The sequence below is a fragment of the Lagenorhynchus albirostris genome, chromosome 6 (assembly GCF_949774975.1).
Source record: "Lagenorhynchus albirostris chromosome 6, mLagAlb1.1, whole genome shotgun sequence".
Taxonomy (NCBI): Eukaryota; Metazoa; Chordata; class Mammalia; order Artiodactyla; family Delphinidae; genus Lagenorhynchus; species Lagenorhynchus albirostris.
This window is the reverse complement of record NC_083100.1, coordinates 34843264-34865650: the sequence shown is the minus strand read 5'-3', so window position 1 is coordinate 34865650 and position 22387 is coordinate 34843264. Positions and strand designations below refer to the sequence as shown.

At 43.9% G+C, this 22387-nt stretch overlaps 1 protein-coding gene and 1 long non-coding RNA gene across 7 annotated transcripts in view; one reads left to right on the top strand and one right to left on the bottom strand.

Moving 5' to 3' along the window:
* The window catches only part of AOX1 (aldehyde oxidase 1), a 70337-nt gene extending 64422 nt beyond the window's left edge, over positions 1–5915 (top strand). The window contains exons 32-35 of the mRNA XM_060152363.1: positions 1018–1083; positions 3252–3440; positions 4073–4240; positions 5204–5915. Coding sequence (XP_060008346.1) covers positions 1018–1083; positions 3252–3440; positions 4073–4240; positions 5204–5254 — 474 coding nt within the window. The 3' untranslated portion in view covers positions 5255–5915. The remainder of the gene's footprint in view (positions 1–1017; positions 1084–3251; positions 3441–4072; positions 4241–5203) is intronic.
* LOC132522184 (uncharacterized) overlaps positions 1–22387 on the bottom strand; it is an 87336-nt gene that overhangs the window by 1143 nt on the left and 63806 nt on the right. For 5 of the 6 annotated variants that reach the window (XR_009541103.1, XR_009541105.1, XR_009541102.1 and 2 more), the window contains 3 exons: positions 5268–5337; positions 4310–4404; positions 3338–4215 (listed from right to left, as the gene is read on the bottom strand). This is a non-coding gene — a long non-coding RNA (uncharacterized LOC132522184). Of the gene's footprint in view, positions 1–3337; positions 4216–4309; positions 4405–5267; positions 5338–22387 lie in introns of those variants that run through there. The other variant, XR_009541100.1, reaches the window with a different exon arrangement.

Below are 22387 nucleotides of genomic sequence, written 5' to 3'. Positions count from 1 at the left end.
CCAGCGTGGAGTCTGCTGCCACCGCCTAGAACAGCCCTATCAGATGACAGTGCAGACAGCAGTAAGCCCACAGCCTTGAAAGCAAAACCTTCACTAACACTGCAGAATTGAGAGCGCCCCTGCTCGCCTCCAGTTGAGGCCACTGGTCTCCTAGAAGAGGCCACCAGCCTTGCTAACTGGTGTGGAAGAGAAATTGACATTTCACTGTGTCTTTAAACAAGAGGGGTGGGTACCTGAAGTTTTATCATAGTAAAACATTCTAGATCACTATCTAATTTACTTAAGAAAAATGCTAGATGAAAGTCCCAGATCAAATAAGGAAATTCTTGGGTTTCCTTTGTTGCATTCATAATTATAAGTAGAATGTGTCATGACAAAGACCATACGTCACAGAAAAGAAGGTACAGACCTGCTGGGGAGCAAAGGTGTCACCACCAGCCTGGCTGGGCCTGCTGTCCTTCTCCTCATTTGTAGGTTATCAGAGAACTTTTGGTCACCAAGGTGGTAATGTTAGATTTAATCTCTGCTCTGCTCTAAATATGAAAAATGTAAAATAGCATATAACAGATTTTTTGCTGATGTGCCCTGAGCTCGATTCAGTAACTATCACCCAGCCAGCTGGACTCTGAATGTGGGGTTGTGTGGTAGCCACAGAGTTTTGCAACAAGGATCAGGAGGGCCATAGACATTTCCTGTTTCCTGTGGCATATGTTCTATTTGTTGTAGTGGATTAAACTGAATATGTTACATCACTCAGCTGGAATCAAAGTCAAGTAAATATTTTTCTCTCCTATTTTTTCCAAGAAAAAAAATATCACTGATTAAGCTGGTTGAGTATTTATATAACTTTGAAAGTTATACATAGTAAGCTTTGTTGCTTCTTTCTCCTGAAATATAATGTGGCCCAAAGATAGGTTCTTTTCCAATGCCATCCTGACAGGAACTGCTTCTCGACGTTGTCTCCCCAAGTTGTATTCATTAAACTAAACGTTTTTACTTTTTTTTTTTAATTACTAGAACATCAGAACAGACATTGTCATGGATGTTGGCTGCAGTATAAATCCAGCCCTTGACGTAGGCCAGGTATGTGGAACTGACTTTCCTGACTCCCTATTTGTAAAAGTCAAAACTTCTGGGGGATCTGCCAGGAACACATCCCGTTGGCTTGTTCATCGTCTTCTTATTCTATCCCTTTATTCAGAATGTTTCCGTTCAGGACAGCCACGGAACTCAAATCTCTTAGTGTTTAAAAAAGGGAAGGGGACAAAGGTGTTTCAGGTAGATTTTGAAGAAACATACAGTCTGTGACTGGGGAGCTTGAATGAGCAGGACTAAGCCTAGAGGTGAAAAGTGAGCCCCATACCTGTGGGCTGGAAGTAGAATGCAGTGCTTAGTGCTGAATCCTGGGGAGATGATGGGCTCTGGCTTCAGGGAGTTTAATGTTGGGTTGAGATAACAAACGTCAAATAGTTACAGCAGCAGCTGTTGATGGGTAGCCTATTTTGCCCACAGACATTTTAAAATTTAAATTTGTAATAATAAGATTGAAAAATCACAAGCTATTTTACATGAATTTTCAAGTGGCTAGCACCTCTTGGAAACAGAAAATTTGCCAACACCGGCGCTACATTTCCACGAGGAAAAGTTGATTGGCTGCTTCTTTAGAGAGCCACATGCTCTCTGGAAGCTTCACTCACTTTCTTTACCTGCCTCAACCCCAGTGGGCCATTCAGCTCCCTACTTGCAATGGAGCGTATAGTCTGAGGGACTCTCCAATTAGGACATTGACTGGAGAATGGGAAGAATGTATGGGTTGGAGAAGTCAAAGCAGGCTTCCGGGAGGAAGTGGTGTGGACCAGGTAGTCAAAGAATGATCGGGAAGAGGTGTTCCGGGTGGGAGGAGAGTGGAGCAAATCAACCTAAAGAAAGAGCTAAGATTCTGCACACCTTGTGTTCATGGCTGGCAGTGAGGAGAGGCTGGTGGCAGCGCTCACCCATGTCCCAGGAGCAGGATGTGAGGCTGGAGGTAGGGAGCAGAAGAGGGCCGGGCTGGTGGAAGCCTCCAAAGACAGGCACCTCACTTAGCAGGGGGAGGGGACTTGGCCCGCGGAGCAGTCTGGAGTGTTAGGAAGCTTCCTCTAACATCGTGGTAGAGAAGAACATTGCTGCTAATAGATAGAAGTGAGGATGGAGATGGGTGGAGAAAAAATGGCCACAGGAAGGAAAGAAAGGAAGAAGAGACTCAGAAATCAGAAGTCCGTGTGGGGCTTCCCTGGTGGCGCAGTGGTTGAGAGTCCGCCTGCCGATGCAGGGGACACGGGTTCGTGCCCCGGTCCGGGAAGATCCCAAGTGCCGCGGAGCGGCTGGGCCCGTGAGCCATGGCCGCTGAGCCTGCGCGTCCGGAGCCTGTGCTCCGCCAAGGGGAGAGGCCACGACAGTGAGAGGCCCGCGTACCGCAAAAAAAAAAAAAGAAGTCTATGTGGAAAGGTAATTTTGTCCACGTGCTGACATCTAAGAACCGGAGCATTTTTTTTTTTTTTTTTACCGTACGCGGGCCTCTCACTGTCGCGGCCTCTCCCCTTGCGGAGCACAGGCTCCGGGCGCGCAGGCTCAGCGGCCATGGCTCACAGGCCCAGCCGCTCCGCGGCACGTGGGATCTTCCCGGACCGGGGCACGAACCCGTGTCCCCTGCATCGGCAGGCGGACTCTCAACCACTGCGCCACCAGGGAAGCCCAGAGCCAGAGCATTTTAAAGCTGTAAAGGAAGCTAAGCAAGCACACGGTTCGAACCCTTCATGTTACAAGCGAGGAAACTGAGTCCAGAGATGTGAGGCCAGCAGACTCGTAAGTGAGGAGCTGCTAAGGTTCCGGAGCCCCGAGAGTCTTTCCTGGGGTGCTGGGGTCTGTGGCCAACCAGTCAGAGAGCGTTTCATCTGCCTTGTAGGCAGAAAAAGTCAGGGCATTTGGGCTACGGGCTCCCTGAAGGTTCTTCCAGAGCTGCAATTTTAATGCCAGGCTGAGATTCGAACTCAAGTCCTTTGAGTGAACTTAGCGTTCACTAAGATGTTCAGACATGCTTCGAGGTGAACTTGTAAGTAAACATTTGGAGACCTACTCCAAGACATGCTGAAAACCCCCTTCAACTGCATTTTTAAGATTCAGACTAACAGCAAGAAGGTGAAATGTTACTGTTGACTGTCTTTTCTCATATATGGAAATTTTTATTTTTATTTATTTATTTTTTGCCTCAGATTGAAGGTGCATTTATTCAAGGCGTGGGACTTTATACAATAGAGGAACTGAATTATTCTCCTCAGGGGGTCCTGTACACTCGGGGCCCAAACCAATATAAGATCCCTGCCATCTGTGACATCCCCACGGAGTTGCACGTTTCTTTGTTGCCTCCGTCTCAAAACTCAAATACCCTGTATTCGTCTAAGGTAAGCTGTGCTCTATGAATAAATGCATGTTTACGTGATATCTGTGCCAGGAGGGAGGGGCTACGTTCATCTCTTGGTTGTTTGGGGGTTTTGCCAGGATTGTAGGGGAAAAAAGCCCTATTAAACATTTTTTTTTGTTTGGCCGCCATGCGGCTTACAGGATCTCAGTTCCCCAACCAGGGACTGAACCCGTGCCCCCCGCAGTGGAACACGGAGTACTAAACACTGGACCACCAGGGAATTCCCAAAACATTTTAATTTTAAAGTAATTTAACAACATTATACAATTTTTAAAAAATACTCCAAATCGTGGAGACTAACACAAACTACTATTACCATCAGGTTGTCTGATTTTTCATCTTCATGCCAATAATCATCTTAATGCCTATATCTGCTTTCTCCATTTGGGATCATTTCCTTAGGCTGGAATCCTAAGAATGGGAATACTGGGTTAAAATAGTGAATTAGCTTTTTAAAGGAAAAAGTTGTACCTGTAACATTTAATATTTTGTGTACCCGTACATGCACATATGTACCTATAGATGCACATATACATAATACACATACATATGTATATATACACAGAGAGAGAAAGAGAGAGTCATAATCTAGTTGACTTGTTTCCCTTCCAGGGTCTGGGAGAGTCTGGGATATTCCTGGGGTGTTCGGTGTTTTTCGCCATCCAGGACGCGGTAAGTGCAGCACGACAGGAGAGAGGGCTGTTTGGACCGTTGAAGCTCAATAGTCCGCTGACCCCAGAGAAGATTAGAATGGCCTGTGAAGACAAGTTCACAAAAATGGTATGTTCTGCTCATGCAAGTCTGAATTGTTTTTTCCCCTGTCCTTGTGGTTAAGTTTCATTAACCCACCGTGGTGGTTTTCCACGGAAGAAGAGGTGACAGGAATCCTGAAGACATCTGAGCAGGAGAGCAGCCTGCCTGCGGTGGGGCTCACTTCTACACCACTAAAAAAGAAAGGTTCATCCTTCATTTCTTCACTCATCAATTGTATATTCCTCCTGATTAGTTTTGTTCCCTTCCCAGGACACATTAGTCAGGGATAAAGCTCAGGAACTGTGCCCTGAACCCAAGAATCAATCCCAGGCCGAGAATCTGGGCCACCTCCACGGTCTAACTTCCTCGGAAGGAAGTTTAGAGGACAGACTAAACTTCCTTCCAAACCACCGGGAGTATGTGCCATTCCTCATTTGAACCACAAAGTAGGACGGGCCCTTTCCCAACCCCCAGCAGCAGGAATCCCTCCTGCAAGCCAACTCCCTCCCGCCCCGCCTCCCTCCAGCTGAGCAAACATCTCAGCTCTCCTTGGGCGTTCCCAGTGGGCTTTTTCATTGTGGGAGGAGGTCATGCCATTGACAGCGACTCCTCTGACTGTAAACAAGTTATTCCTTATACTGAGGGGAGAGCCCCGTCCTATACCTCCTCTCATGAGGGCTCTTCACGGTACCCCTTATAGCTCTTCCTAAACCCCACGAATCGCCGCTTCACTCTGGAGAAGCACAGAGGCTGATTCCACCTTTCCTTTGTCCCTCTTCAAGCATGAGATGACTCTCATAGCTGTCCTGCCTCGCCTGACCCTTGGTCTCCTCCTGGATTCCTCCACGTTTCTCATACTGTCATGGCCAGACCTCTCGTTGTCCCGGTCACCCTCTGGGTGGTTTTTATCCTATTTTATAGTCTGCTATTTGTCACACATCACAAACATTTTCCAAGTTGCAAACATCCAAACTTGTCCTTTTATTCCAGATTCCAAGAGATGAACCTGGATCCTATGTTCCTTGGAGTGTACCCATATGAATCAAATACAAACCTCTGGTGAAGATGGGGTGGCTCTTCCAACAAAGCAATCTATCCAGTCTCAATGCTCTAGGATGATGGGTCTGAAAGACAAATTTTCACAGTTCAGAAATCATTTCACAGAGTATTGCTTTTATAGGATGCTGATTTTAAACGTTCCATTTGGAATTTGATAGATATGCTTAAGCAATTTAGAAATCATATTTTAAATGGCATAAATGCTAACTGGTTTCCTCTAGAATGGTATTCTTTATTATTCTGTCCCTTAAATCCATCCAGCTGAATGGAATGGAAGATGATGGTTTATATGTAATTCATAGTTGGCTTGTATTCACCAACAGAAATTATACTGTCTAGTGAAAGGTGGTTTTCTAAGTAACTTTATTAGTATGAACTGTAAAGTTGTCATTTTCTCATTTGTCCCCATCTGCTATCACCCTCTTTTTCTTGTCAGAATGGATCTAGGCACTATGTCTAAAGAGTCTGTAGGACCAAAGAAAAAACCAGATAAATTGAACTTAATCAAAACTAAAAAGTTTTGTGCTTCAAAAGACACTACGAGAAATTGAAAAGACAAACCACAGAACAGGAGAAAATATTGAAAATATTTGCAAATCGTATGTCTGATAAAGATCTACTGTGCAGAATATATTTTAAAACTCTTACAACTCAACAATAAAAAGATAAATAACCCAATTTGTAAATGGGCAAAGGAATTAAATAGACATTTCTCCAAAGACATCCAGGTGACCAATAAGCACATGAAAAGATGCTCAAACTCATTAGTCATGAAGAAAATGCAAATCAAAACCACAATGAGGTATCATTTCACACCCACTAGGGCAGCTGTAATCAAAATGATGGACAATAGTAAGTGCTGGCAAGAATGTGGAGCAACTGGAACCTTTATCCATTGCTGGGGAGAATGAAAATGGTGCAGGTCCTCTGGGAAACAGCTTGGCAGTTCCTCAGAAAGTTAAACACGTAATTATCATATGACCGCTCTTACATATATACCCAAGAGAATTGAAAACGTATGTTCACACAAAAACTTGTACACAAAGGTTCATAGCGTTATTTATAATAGCCCAAACTGGAAACAGCCCAACTCTATAAACTGATATATGTGTTATGTCCATATAAGGGAATATTACTGAGCCATACAATGAATGAAATACTGATACATGCTACAACGTGGATGAACCTTGACAACATTATCTGAGTGAAAGTAGCCAGGCACAAAAGGCCACATATTAATAGTATGATTCCATCTATGAGATGTCCAGAATAGGTAAATTCATAGAGACAGAAAGTAGATTAATGGTTGCCAGGCCCTGAGGGGAAAAAGGAATGGGACGGTGATGGCCAATGGGTACAGGGTTTCTTTTCAGGCTGATGGCAACGTTCTGGAATTGGATAGTGATGATGGGTGAACAACCTGTGTATATACTAAAAACCACTGAATCACACACACTTTAAAAGAGTGAATTTTATGGCATGTGAGAAACAGAAAACAAGGAAAAGAGTGAGAAGTTGTGAGATTCATAAGAAATATATCCCAGTGGCCTTTAGTGACAGGAAACCTCAAAGTGGACCAAGCAGCAAGACAGAATCACTGAAAAACTCCAAACATTGGCACTGATGTATAAAGGACTAGAGACTAGAGTATAATATCTTCTCCCTGTCACACTTGCAACTCTTGACTCTTGTCCCAGAGCCAGGTAAGACGGCAAAACTTCTTCAGTGACCTAGGACTAAAGACTAAGGTCATTCTTATTACGGTTACACATGGTTACGTTAAAACCCTTTAGAGAGCAGACTTTCTCATTCATATCACAAATGATTATAGAGCACCTACTATGTGCCAGGCGCTGTTCTAGTCACTTAGGACATAACAGTAAACCAAGTCAACGAAGATCCCTGCCCTTGTGAAGATTATAATATAGTCAGGGGAGACAGACAGAAAATAACAAATATAATGGAATTACAGAGTGTGATCGAAGGAGCCGAGTGCTGAGGGAACAATGCAAGTAGAGCAGGTTAAGGCGACGGAGAGTGAGGGAGGCCTGGAGCTGGTTGCAGCTGGTAGGTCTGGGGATGAGGATGGTGAGGGTCTGAGCCAAGAAGGTACCTGGAGGAAGAGCACGTCAGAGCATCTGGGGGCAAAGTCCGCGCCGGGGGAGTGTGCCTGCCTCTCTGTGGACAGAAATGGCGCTTGTGAGCCCGGAACAGGCCCGGGGAGGGGCAGACAAGCAGAGCCTTGAGACCACTGTGAGGACGTGGGCTTTTAATCTGAGTGAAAGGCAGAGCAGAGAAGTAACACGAACTGACCCATTTTAAAGTCTCACCCTGTGCTGTGGTGACACAGATCAAAGGAGGGCACATTCTTAGGATCCTCACAGCTTGGCTTCCCCAGGTTTTCTGTTTCTTCTGCTTTCTCCCCCTCTCTTTTTGTCCCTTTGCCAACGCCTCCTCCAGCCCACGTCTATAAATGCTGGGATTTCCCAGGGAGCCGTGGGTCCTCATCTCACTCCCTCTCCCTGGCGGATGCCTTCACTCCTGTGGCTTCTCTGCCTGCAGCCTGGGCTTCTCTCACTCAAAGTCCAGCTCTGAAAACCCAACTTGCCTGTCACTGCCACTTGGATGTCTCAAAGGCACCTCCATCTTAATGGGTCCCAAACAGATCTTCTTGTCAGTGCAGCCATCCACAAGACGCTGAGCCGAAGCCTGGGGTTGGGGGGAAGGGGGGAGTGATCCGAGATGCTCCGTTCTCCAGGTGTGCAAGTCCTGTTAATCCCACCTCAGAAAAACGTCTTACATCTGCCTCTCACTCTCTTTGTTGCCATGTTGTCCCGAGCCATCATTATTTCTAACTTGACTATTGCGGTAGTCTCCTCATCTTTGCCCTGTGTTCATTTTGCTTCCCTTCCAAACCATTCTCCAGATTAAAGCCAAAGTTATGTGTAGAAGTATGGACACACACACACACACAATACGATCATGTTACGATCTTGCCTCAAATCCTGCCATGGCTTCCTATTCATCCCACCAGAATACTGTTCCAAGTCCCTAAGGTGGCGTGTGTACCCTCAGTGCTCTGGCTCCTGCCTACCTCTCCAGCATTATCTCACACCCCCCTCTCTTTTACCGTGAGCACTTCCCGTTCTATTTCTCACTTTGGAACCTTTGCCTGTGTCCTCTGCCTGGAAGACACTATCACTTTGACCTATCCTTTTGTCTGTCTGATACTACGTAGTGCTTCTCTCATTTTAAAATGCACGCAAATAACTTGAGGATCTTGTTAAAATGCAATTAAGCAAGCCCAGAAGCAATAAGGTAAGCCAGAAGTGGCACATCCAAAATCAAACACAAGGAATTGAAAGAACAAGCAAGCTGCAGGTAACCCAGACCCCGTTACCCACTACTGTTGCATCAGCATGTCTCCCGCAAATCAGCCCTGTGGCTACACGGTGGAGTGAGAGGTCCTTTAGGACAAACCGATGGGAAAGGAAAAGTCAGCTTGGTTCACCAATGGGTGGGCTCAGTATGTGTGTACAAGCCAGGTATGGGTGGTGTCTTCACTAGAGCCCCACTCAGAGGTGGTGAGGGCAGAGTCTCCTGATGGGCAGAGCTTTGGATGGCGCACCTGGTCATCCATTTTGTGTGGAAAGCTGAGTGGCCCAAGTGGCCCATGGACTCATGTGTAGTAGCGACAATCTCATACGTCATTGGTTGTGCTACCGCACACATCTGGGAAGGTGATTTAGTTGGACCCAGCAGTGTACATACCCTTCGACCCAGGAATTCCAGTTCTAGCAGAAAACACCCACCATGAACGAGGCAAAGTAGACAAAATGGCATTTGACATTAGCCACCTCTGTCCCTGGTCACTCCACTGCTGACACAATGGATGTGGGAAGGGCCAGGGGGGCAGGGGTGGGCCCTGGGCATCCATGTAGCTGCTGCTGAATGTCCAACGGCCCCCAATACAGACTAAAGCTAGTCCCCAGTTTGGCAGCATCCTTCCAGGAGGCCAATTCGCCACTTGGTGGCAAGCTGACAGCATTGAACACTTCTACCCTGGAAGGAGCTGTGATTTATTTTAACAGAAAGAGACGCATATCTTGGGTGAAGGTTTGCTGTGCCTGCCTCCAGGACCTCAGCCATCACCACTACCTAAGGGCTTACTTAGTATTAAATCTGCTCTCTTAAGATCCCACGTAACATCACCTCAGAACAATTTACAGCAAATACTGTCACCTGCTTTGCAGCAGGGTGGGGTAAGCGTGAGATATGGGATCCAATGGGCATATCACATCTGTACCACTCAGAAGCGCCTGGGCAATGGAATGACCTAGAGAGGGTACAACTGACATGCCATCTGGAAGGCTTGTGGGGATGGAACTCCATCCTCCCAGATGCAGGATACTCGCAATTAAAGGGCTATATGTGATGTCTCCAGTGGACAGTTAACAAACCGGCATAAAATACCTGGACATTTACAGCAGATTATGGTTAATATCCCTTGTATATAAGAAAATTCTTCAAATTAGTAAGAAAGTAAAAAACCTAATAGGAGAAAATAGAGGACAGAAAAATAAATAAAAATATTCACTAAATCTATAGCAAGATGGAATATCTCACAATAACAGAAGGAATGCCAATTATGAACTGAAATTCCCCCCAGATATTTGAAAAATGCCAAGTGTGGATGGTACTCGGTGCTGGCAAAGGATAGGGGAAACAGACACTATCTCATACACGATTCATTGTATTACTGCACATTTTGGAAGCCAGTTTAGTTGGACCTAGTAGCATGCACACCCTCCAACCCAGGAATTCCAGTTCTCAGAATTTGTGCAGCAGATATACTTGCTCAAATGTGCAAAGATAAAGCCTACTTGTAATAGTGAAAAATGGAAAACAGTGTAAACTTAGGACAGTTTAATAAATTATGACAATAATAAAAATAGTTAACATTTATTGAGAACTTACTAGGTGCCAGGCGCTGTTCTAAGCACACCTATTAGCTGATTGAATCCTCACAGCAATCCCCAGAGATACTACTATTTTGTCCATTTCACAGGTGAGGCAGTTGAGGCACAAAGCACCTAAGTAACTTGAGAAAAGCAAATTTCGAAGTAATATGAATAGTCTGATTTCACTTTCTAGATTCATGTATGTACATATATTTCATATACGCGTGGGAAAATTCTGTATGGATACAGAGGAATCTGGTAAGAGTTAACTCTGAAAAGTGAAAATTGGGAAGGAGAATTTTCGCTTTTACTTTATACAATTTTGTGGTTTTGATTTTTAAAAAATAAGCATTAGCTTCATAATTTAAAACCCTGGTGACGCAGTGGTTGAGAGTCCGCCTGCCGATGCAGGGGACGCGGGTTCGTGCCCCGGTCCGGGAAGATCCCACATGCCGCAGAGCGGCTGGGCCCGTGAGCCATGGCCGCTGAGCCTGTGCGTCCGGAGCCTGTGCTCCGCAACGGGAGAGGCCACAACAGTGAGAGGCCCGCCTACCGCAAAAAAAAAAAAAAAAAAAAAAAAAAATTAACACCTAAAAACACACCTGAACGCATTATATCTACATGATTTAGTTCCATTTCAGATTAAAGAAGGTTCTTGTTGCTGGCTGTAGGAAGGAATTTTATTCTGGTGGGTCGCCCCCAGGGCAGGGAAAAGTGTACATTGTGTAAGAACTAGATTGAGATTGACCTTTCAAATTGGCCTAAGGGAGGAGGAAAGTGAGGGTAACAGAGGGAGGTAGGGAAATAAGACGACTGAGAGCGCAGGCAAACAAGATTTGATGGCAGGAACGCAGACAGAGAGCAGACCAGAATCACCCCTCGGGGCTGCCCTCTGTCCTGCTGGTCACCCTCCCATGGGAGCATCCCGGCCCCTGGCTCAGGTGGACACAACAGCAGGTGCTTTAGGGGCAACTCCACAACATTCAGCCAATTATTCTGGCGTAATGTCTCATTCTAAGGAGTCAGATGAACTTGTTTTCTTTGTGAATGGAAGGAAGGTAAGTTTATCACGCTGTAGTTTCTAAATTTATGTAGAGAAAGAAACCATGGTAGCAAGAAGGTATTAGGGTTAGGTGACCAGCGTGTGAACTGGTGATTGACTCAGTGACCATGGCACTCTATCAATCTGTAGGTCTCTGGGAGGAGGGTGTGGAATCTACTTGTAAAATGCATTAGGACTACTAGATGAAAAGTACTTGATTATATTGATGTCTTCAGACTACATTTGGTAATTGCATGCCAAATTAGGTTGTATTCATCTAAGTGTTAGACATCGATTTCTCTTTATGACCATCTTCCCCATCTCTCTCTTCCTCCCCACTTCCTTCCTCCCCTCTGCCCCAAGCCACCCTCCCCCGACACACACAAATTAGAAGTGTAAAATTTTCAGATCATTTGCAACTAATTATAAAACTTTTGACCAGCAAGACTAGAAGTCATCCCGGAAAGCTAGGGATAAATTTTACAGTTAGTTTACCTTTTAATCTGTAACTTCTTTAAGTGGGCTTAAATCAGACCTTTGTCCTTAAATTAGGACAAAGGGCAAAATAATTTTCTGGTCCCACTTTTGTTTTGAGTTCTTGAGATTTAACTAAGACACAATCCACGAATGGAATGTGCACTTTGCTTTTCACTGTCTTTAACGCTGGGCCTGAAGGACAACCCAGCATCGTTGTTCTCAGTCCCACTGGCAGAGAGGAAGAGGCAGTTGAGGTTGAAACTGAGCATCATGGTCCCATGTGCGCCCACTCCACATGTACAGAAATGGAGGCTCAGGGCAGCTATGTAATGTGCCCCAGATCACTCAGCTAATAGGCATCAGAGGGACATTGCTTCTCATCTTTCTGCTCCCAGAGTTTATGCTGCTTCCCCTGGACCAAGTTTCCTCTCCTCAGGTGGTAGCAAGCCTTCTAGAATCCCTTCACCAACGCGAAGTGGCAGTGAGTTGTGCAAATGTTTTCCCATGGGTGCTGAAATAATGCTATTTGATTACTACTGCCAAGGTCTTGTTTTCTTAACTTTGCAAATATGAGTGAAAAACAGGAGTATGTTTTTTAGGTAGTATTGAGAGTTAAAACCATTTTACTCAACTCTGTGAACTCAAGAATTTAAAAAGTTTATAATATTCAGTATTTCGTAATCTTTTATTATTTTCCTGAAACCCGTGTTGTGTTAGAATGCAAATCCTTGTTGGTTATCCTCTGACACAAAGGCAAACATTTGGCCAAAATAAAGCCAGATACAATACAGTGTTACGTAATTTTATAATTGCAAAGAGTGATGTTTGATCAACTCAGGCAAACAAGATCAACAAGCATAGTCCGAATGATTCTTATTATTCAGAAATAACGGGCTACAGGTAAACGGCCTCAATCTATAGCATCATTTCCTCCGCAGGGGTCATTGAGAGTAATTCAGATCCTGAAGTAAATTTATTATTCCACCTGAGAAAACACTGTATCGTTTTGTTTGTTTGGGAAATCAAAGCTAATAAGAAATTTTGGAAACTTTGCAATCTCTCTTGCAAAGTTTAGAACTGTTTCTTCCTATCATGCTTCATTGCAAACATTTTTTTTTAAACCAGATTTATTGCTTGTTACATCATTTTACTGTGGGGCTGATTCACTGAATCAGTTTATTTAGCAATTAAATAATATTAAATAAGGCAACTGTGCCAACTTACACCAGCCCTAGCTTAGCTGACTCTACCACCTCCTCCCTCTTCTAATCAGTAGCTTAATAAGGCTGATCTGTATTCACAGGGATAGGTCTTGACTAGGAGATGTCATGTAAGCTTCTTTTTTTTTTTAAATATATCTTTATAATGAAATTAGAACATTACCTAACACCATACACAAAAATAAACTCCAGATGGATTAAAGACTTAAATGTAAGACGAGACACTATAAAACTTAGAGGAAAACATAGGAAGAACATTCTTTGACATAAACCACAGCAAGATCTTTTTTGACCCACCTTCTAGAGTAACAGAAATAAAAACAAAAATAAACAAATGGGACTTAATTGAACTTAAAAGCTTTTGCACAGCAAACAAAACCATAAACAAGACAGAAAGACAACCCTCAGAATGGGAGAAAATATTTGCAAATGAAACAACAGACAAAGGATTAATCTCCAAAATATACAAACAGCTCATGGAGCTCAATATCAAAAACACAAACAATCCAATTTAAAAATGGGTGGAAGACCTAAATAGGCATTACAAACATTTCGATTGTAGGTAGGATTAAAGTAAGTGGCTTGTCTTGCAAATGGAATGGTATAAAACAATGGTTCCTGAACTTAATCAAGGATAATGATTACCTGGAGATATTGTTTAAAATGTGGAAGTTTTTGAGCCCCACTCCCTGACACCTGATTCATTCTGAGAAACTTAAGTTCATGGGGGCCCTCAGCCTCTTGGTCAGTATCACATGTAGCTGAGGGTCCTGCCTTGGTCTCCAGGGCCAGCCGCCAGGTCAGCTGTGAGCACGTGATCACTGTCTGCACAGACCCTCTATGGAACTGAGGGTTGACCAGTGAGAGCTCTGAGAGCTGGGGTCTGCCTGAATTCACCAGAGTTGAGCCCCAGACTGTGGCTGACAGTCCGGCCTCCTGGAGGCTGTTCTGACTGATTCCTAACCTTCAATCACAGTGTAAAGACAGGTGCCCCCTGTAGACTTGTCTTGGGGCAGGTTTGGAGACCAGAAAACACATCTATACCTGCAATCAGGCAAGAAGTGAAAGCCACCATCAAGAGAAGGACCCTGAGAGACATTGATTTTTTTTTGCTTGTTTCAATAACAAAAAAAAGTGTGAAAAGTGCCCTTAGAAACTCAACAGGCAGCAGTACCTTGTTAGTTTACCTTCTTTCCACTTTAACATCTTCACATTCTTGTGACTGTATAAAGGTGTCATGACAGCATTGGGGTGTGTCCCACAACCATGCAGAAAACCAGCTCTAATTCACTACATCCCCTCTGCTCATTCCATCATCGACTTATGAATGAATTGAAAGTTCAGGCATTTTGTGCGGTATGGCTATAGATTTCTCTTTCTTTTTTTAGGCCAAGCACCCAAAGTTGTATTACATTCTCTTCCAATTATCCTATGTTTCCTTGTTTAAAAGAAGTGGTACTGGGGAGGCTCCAATTATATTAGAAATTTTCCATTTTCGATGGTTTGTGTGCCTTTTAGATACTTTCTCCTTTCCTGTCTTTGTGTGAATGAAAAAAAGAGACCCCAGGAGAGATCTAAAAGCCTGCTCTCACCCTTCCTAATAACCCTCCTGTAGACAGATGACCATATTCAGGGTCAAACTCAAGTTCTCTCCTCCTCTTGAGAGGTACAATGAATTTCATGTGCATTCAAAAGCCTGAACATTTAGGGGAAATGCTCAATTATCCTCATTATTTATTCAACCAGTATCTATCAAGCTTCCCCTGTCCTAGGCACTGGGAACCAAAGTTACCTGCCCTCGTGGAGTTTACACTCTGCTGAAGTTATTGAATGACTTGCCTTCAAGGTGGTCTCTTAACTTCCTCATATCCTCTGGGTCTTTATAAGATCACAGGTAACCTGGAGATTGTTTGAAGGGTAACGAATTTATTTGACCAGACATATAACAGCTGGCAAACTGAAAAGGGCATAGGAATAAACAGAGACCATTTCGACTCCAAAAATATTTTTCAACAAGATAGTTTGGAGGGGGAAATGGCTTTTTTAATTCCAAGTAACAGAATATTTATTTTTAGGTCTCCATACTCAAGTTCCAAATCATTTATGTAATGGCCCAGCTTTGATACATACTCAACTAACTGTATTCATATCAAAGTAATTACTATTATAATCATCTAAATACATTTTCCTTTTTCTTTTTTGGAAACTGCTGCTGTCACTGTGCCAATTCTTTTCAGCTTCCCTGTGTGAACTCTGAAGTCACTCCTCCATCACTGCCTGCCTGGTGCCCATCTGCTCTCTCGATGGGGCTACTGCCACCACCTTAGAAGTCATAGGAAGCACCAAAACCAGGATTGATCTAGTTCAGGTAAGAGCATATGTTAATGAGTTCAGGATAGATATGGATCTAGGTGGCTCCTTTAGCTGTGCGGGCCATGGCTTATGGTTTTAGAGAACAAAGATAGCAGGCGAAAAAGTAAAACAGACAGCGAGAGGGAAGCAGCTGCATAGCACAGGGAGATCAGTTCAGTGCTTTGTGACCACCTAGAGGGGTGGGATAGGGAGGGTGGGAGGGAGACGCAAGAGGGAGGGGATATGGGGATATATGTATACGTATAGCTGATTCACTTTGTTATAGAGCAGAAACTAACATACCATTGTAAAGCAATTATACTCCGATAAAGATGTAAAAAATATATATATGGTAGGTGAAGGTCTCTGTCCCTTTCATAGGAAAAAATGGTAACCTTTCCTTAATTTCTTTTTTCATTCTGTGGCTTTCTTTATTATTATTTGAAGCTTATTACGCTTCCGTAAAAATGTACGGGCAAGGGGTGCAGAGGGAGTGACTCTCTGAGTCACTTCAGACCATCTAATTGCCTCAGGGAGGAATTCTTCCTGCAGAAGGTTTTGGGACCTATGCACAAAGACACGGAAATGCATATTTATCTTGTTTCCTATAACGAAATGAAAAAGACAAGGTTGCCTATTCTGTGTTTGTTCTGTGTAAATGGCCAAGCTGCTAATTCTAGCCAGAAAAAAATACTTAAAAAAAAAAAACACTTTTGTGACTAAGATATTTGAATTTGGCATGCTATGTGATAGTCTTTAGTCAAGACTATATATGTTGAATAAGTACTAAACCCTTTGGGGGCAAGGACTATGTCTCGTGTCAATGACCCTCCCACACCATAAGGCACTGGTGTACCAGGAAGGTCGCTGGCAGACCGCTGAGCCAGAGGCCAGGGGGAAGGAACCTCACCGGCCTTTTGTCCTTCTACTCCCACAAAGCCCCTCACACCATCAGAGGCACGCAGCTGGGCGCATTAGTCTCAAGGCTGAGTTTGTGTGGGATTTTTAAACTCAGGTACTCAGCTGCATGAGTACAAATGTCCAACAATGAATGAAACACCAGGTAACCCTTCAGTGGAAATGAGAAGAAAAGCTGGAGCTCTCTCTATGGACAGAAGACTTTACAACAAATCCCTCAAATTCAATTTTTTTTCCCCAATTGGTAGCAGAATGAGAGGGAGAACAAAATAAAAGCAGATAATCTCAATGTCTGTGGTCTTGGTTGAATCCAAACTGTGCCCTTGAAGTCATGTCCCGGGTTAACTTCGAGGACTTCCTCCCCAGCGACATCAATGGACTCTCTCCCCAGAAAGCATCCCTTGGCATCTTACATGTGAATAATCACAGCACTTCCAGCCTATACCTGCCGGGCCTGTGCCGAACTTCAGTTGCACCAGTCGGAGCCTCTGCCTCATTTCTGAGAGCTTCCTACCCCTCAGCTTTCAGGCTGGGTGCTCTGTGTTCTCTGCTTTTAGAAAAGGATTGCTAAAGGCCATGGTACCCATTGCGAGTTCTGCACCCCAGTCATGGTGACGAGCATATTCACTCTCCTAACGAACCACCCAGAGCCCCACCACAGAGCAGTCAATGGGAAGCTTGGGTGGTGAGTCCCAAACCTCTACACTGTAGAACGAGTACCATCCTTGACAAGATGAGCAGGACACTCAAGAATTTCCCTCCAAGGAATCAGGCCAAAGGACTTGGCAAAGATTGACTCGTTGATCTCTGTGACCCACTTCTCTCAAGCTGTGTTGGCAAATATTATCCATCCCTATTTAGCAGGAGGGGAAACTGAGGCAGCCAGTCAAGAAGTAAAGTGAGTTTTCCACATGACTGTTACATTCTTGGCATCATATCAATCGTTTCTGCTCACTTTAACATAATGTATGTTTGGGAAGCACATGTTTATGGAAACAGTCTTTGCACGGGTGATTCTGATGCAGTTGCAATGTCATTGGAATGGTGTTTGGAAATATTAGGCCTTTAAAAATCTTTTAATTATGTACTTAGAGTCAGCCAAAAGAAGCAATGAACTTTTGTTTGCTTTACGTTTTGTTGTGGCTGTAGCTGCTACAGTTGTTATTTAAGTATTATTAACGCTTATGAAGTTATAGACTCTTAGGGATCAGAAGAAACTCCCTATGACTCATCAACTTGTACTCAATTGAAAAAAGCCTTAAGACTTTTAAAGCAGTGTTTCCCCTTTTGCCATTTTGGAAACTTTTAAATTCTTATTAAATTGCATATATGCCTGTCACGTTGTTTTCTAACTTTGATACTATTATTTGCAAATCAGATAAACATTACCTTCTGTCTGTATGTCATTGATTAAAATACTGAATAGAATAAGTCAGGCGGAGAACTATGAGAAAATTAATCAACACTGTTGACATTGGACTTGTTCACTCAAGTACAAACCCTTCTGGGGTATCATGCATTTACATTTCTTCATCGCCTCCACAGAGGGAGCACAGCCAGCATCAAATGCCTCATAAAACCCCCGCGCACTGTGTCTACAGCACTGACCAGCTTCTCAGTGTAGAAATCTTCTCTCAAGGGACTTCCCTGGTGGTGCAGTGGTTAAGAATCCTCCTGACAGTGCAGGGAACACAGGTTCGAGCCCTGGTCCGGGAAGATCCCACCTGCGGCGGAGCACCTAAGCCCGTGCGCCACAACTACTGAGCCTGAGCTCTAGAGCCCGTGAGCCACAACTACTGAGCCCACGTGCCACAACTACTGAAGCCCGGCACCTAGAGCCCGTGCTCCGCAACAAGAGAAGCCACAGCAATGAGAAGCTCGCGCACCGCAACGAAGAGTAGCCCCTGCTCGCTGCAACTAGAGAAAGCCCGTGCACAGCAACGAACACCCAATGCAGCCAAAAATAAATAAATAAATATATTAAAAAAAAAAAAAAAAAGAAAGAAATCTTCTCTCAAAAGGGAAAGAGGCTAGTTTTCTTCAGTATTCACTCTCCTCTTAGGGACCACTTCTCGAGGCCCCCTCATCAATAACCCATTCCAGAATAGATGCAGAAAGTTGTCCGAGAACAAAGTCAACCTCATCAGCGTGCATTTTTCGAGGACCAGGATCAATGGTTGCCTGTCTCCCGGGCTCCAGCTCTGCTCTGGTTTCCTGTGATGTCCCAAAACACTACTGACCATGGTTTCACAATCTCATCTATAAATTCAAGGTCATGGGACAAAGTTCACCTTGATCGATCTGACCACTTGAACAGATCTAAAGAAGCTAAGTGCTGTCTTAAAATCTCCACACGTGGTGGGCATCACATCTTTTTAAATGTGCTTATCTGATGCTTTTGGTTTACCAAGTATTCCTCTAGTGAGAAATACGGAAGCAAAACTAGGAATAAAATAGTTGTGCCTTCTTTCTGACACTTGTTAATATTACTCTAGCTTCATTGAGCAGTATATTTGTTCTTTGATTGATACATCTTATGTTCGATAGCATTTCCCACAAAAGTTCTCTGTGTCTGGCACTTAGCCAACTTGGCACTGCTCTGATTCACACTTCTGCCTTTGGCGTCAGTTTGCCCCATTACTTGCATAATTTGTTCACGTCCTTTCTTTGTCTTTGCCTAGCAGAGAACAATCTGGTTACAGTGCCCCCCGCACCCACAGTGCTTTTTTCTTCTTCATTTACAGTTACGTCCTCCAAATTTCATTTCTGAGAGCTTCCTGGGCATTTTATGCTATATTTCCTTTTTATAGTTGCTGGTAAATGGGAGAAGAGCCATCACTGCTCTGTACTTTCTGAAACGGACTTCTGAGAAGCCTATAGCCCTGAATAATAAATAAATAAAGACAGCACTCTTGTCTTTCTCTTGTTATGAACCCAAAGATGTTCTCCCCAAACATTCTGTCACTCTCCTATCACAGCCTTTGTGGTTGGCTCGACAGCCATTCCCCTCATTTATTCCTCTCACTTTTTGAGCCACGCAGGCATTTTTTAGGGCTTCTTCTTTAAAAGAGGTAGAGCTTCTCAAACCTGGGTAATTGAAGGATCCCTTCCCAGCTATATTCTCCCTCTGTTTAAGTTTTGTGATTTGCTTTAGGGAGGCCCCATCCGTACCTTTCGTTGGGCCAAGAGGCTTGTGTTGTCCAAACCCCGCTGGGAGCAAGCTTCTGGTTCAAGTGGTCGGATGGGTTTGGAGGCACGAAGACAACCCCTGTTGGGGCCGCAGCGGATGCTGAAACTATATGCTCAGATCAAGGAAGCTGGATGCAATAAGCCAGAAGTAGAAGTCTCAGCCCCAAAACTAAGTGGCTAGAGGCAGATATCAAAGGTAAAGCAATTATACTCCAATAAGGATGTTTAAAACAAAAAAGCCACGGAAAGCCAAGGATCAGAGGGTCAGGTATAAAAACACTAAGTTAGGGGGCTTCCCTGGTGGCGCAGTGGTTGAGAGTCCACCTGCCGATGCAGGGGACACAGGTTCGTGCCCCGGTCCGGGAAGACCCCACATGCCGCAGAGCGGCTGGGCCCGTGAGCCATGGCCGCTGAGCCTGCGCGTCCGGAGCCTGTGCTCTGCAACGGGAGAGGCCACAACAGTGAGAGGCTCGCGTACCGCAAAAAAAAAAAAACAAAAAAAAAACACTAAGTTAGGAAAATAAAAGCTGGGAATCTGGACAGTTACTTTTAGCAAGCACTGTGGCCCGTAGTGTGAGGTACGAGAGAGAGTCATAGGTACATTTCTGTTTGTTTCTATTTGCATTCTCACCCAAATGGGCTCTACTCCCTTTCTTCCTGTGAAGTTCCTGGATTTCCACTCAAGTTTATATTTTATGATCATATGGTCCCGCCCTTTGTTAGTTTTCTTGTTTTTAACATTGCCAGGTACCACGTGGATCTCATCCCTCTAGGTTTTGGTGGTGTCCATTAGACAACAGTAGCATCATTGCACCAAAATTGCAAGTCTTCTTTCTTTATCATCCATAGTCTGTGCTTTAATATCTAGATGCCACAGTAACAGCTAACTTTTATTGAGAACTTTCTATGTACTGGGCACTATTCTATGGTAGGTACTATATGCTGGCTGTGCAGATGATGAAACTGAGGTACAGAGTGGGTAAGTTACTGCCTGAGATCACGTCACTAGCAAGTGGAAGGGTCAGGATTGGAACTCAGGTAGGTAATCTGGTTGCAGCATCCACGTTCTTAACCACTCATCTGAATATGTTTATTTTCCTGAGGTCATTTTCCTTGTTATTTTCTCTGGAGAATTACCAGGACCTCTTTTATTATTATCACTTTTCCCCCCACTATAACCAGTGTCTTCTTTGGTTTCATATTGTGGGGTATCATCTATATAAGTTTTTAGTATTCTAATTTACTTAATTATTGCTCAAATGTATTCATGTTCCTTTCTACAAGCATCAGCGCCTACTGTGTTATGAGCAGTATGCCTATATGGTCTTTACACCTAGTGAGAATCAATCCAGACCAGAGGTTCTGATCCAGGGGCAATTAAAGTCTTTAAAGGGGTCTGTGAATGTGCAAAATGTGTGTGTATCCACATGTGATTTTGAGGAAACATTCACAGAACAGAACTATCATCAGATTCTCAAAGAGTCTATGACCACTTCCCATAAAGGTGAGAATCACTGGCCTAAAGAGACACAGAGCTAATTACAATACAGTGACACCCTGATCAGGTCTAGGAGCCATTCCCGCAAACACGCTTTGTAAGAGATACTCCCTCTGTGTCTGGGTCAGTCCTTCCAATGTTAAAAGATATCTTAATACCACCTAGTGACCTCCAAGAACTGTAAAGGGTCTGAGATTTTACCCTACTTACAAACTAACAAGTTAGCCTGTCACAGTTTGATGGATGCTAGCAGAAGACACAAGACTCCTGGATCAGAGACAAAGGACTTTATTCTTCACAGCAATAGCAGAGCTAGATTATTAGAATTTATGCCCGCTTCCTGAGCCTCAATTCCGAAGGCAATATGAGTAGGGCCAGTGGACACCTGGATGTGCAAAGGGTTGCATTGCAGGAGAGGAACCCTGAGATTAGGGAACTCAAATCTTTTATAATGGATGGTAAGCCTGCCAGAAGGTGACGTTATCTTTAGTATACTGGACAGTAATAATGTCTGCTAATTCCTCCATGGGAGACACTGCTTTATCTTCCAAAGCTGTTCACTATACCAACATCCTTGAAAAGAGGGTCTGGAATCAGAAAACAGATCCGTGGTTTCTGGGGACAGGGAGTTGCTGGAGGGTTGATTCCAAAAGGGCATGGGGAGTTTGTGAGGGTGACAGAACTGTTTCATAGCTTGTTCGTGGTAGTGGATATACAATTGTTTGAGTTTGTCTAAACTTGCAGAACTGGACACTAAAAAGAGTGAATTTTACTGTATGTAAATAAAAAATAAATATTATAATTTAAAAAACAAGAACAAAAGAAATAAGAACGACAACAGAAGAAAGAGGGTCTGGAACAAAAACAGGCAGAGCCTCTGCTCACGAGATGGGCACATCTCTGGCACGTGACTTGTACCCTTGAAGACGTTTCCTCAGTCCTTTGCCCTTTCTCTTCACTGGTTTCCTGCTCTGCCCCCTTCCACAGAGTGCAGTCCAGAAATGTGTCCTAAACATCTTCTGATGACGCTAGTTCAATCTAGAAAAATTACTGGGATTTTGTAGACCGTCCTTTTTGGAGGGGAGAGGAGTCTTAGTTATGAATGAGGGAGACATTCCAAGGGCAGAAGGGTGAACTTTGGGTCGAATCATTGTATATTTCTTTCTACCCAGGCAATTATGCCGCTGTACTGGCTACAGACCCATCGTGGAGAGTGGGAAAAGTTTCGGTCCTGTGAGTATAAAACATCTGAGAGCTGCCGAGCCAGGACTTCTGGAGGAAACAGCAAAGCATCACACCCATTACGTGGAATTGGTTTTCAAGGAAAGCACAATACAGTGCATCAGAGACTCAGAGGTTTGCCATTTTGCCCTTCCCAATGAGGGTAACTAGATATTCTTCTCAGAAATACAGTCAGGGAGCGGCTTAATGGCTTTTTTGAAGGTGAAGTTTATAAAC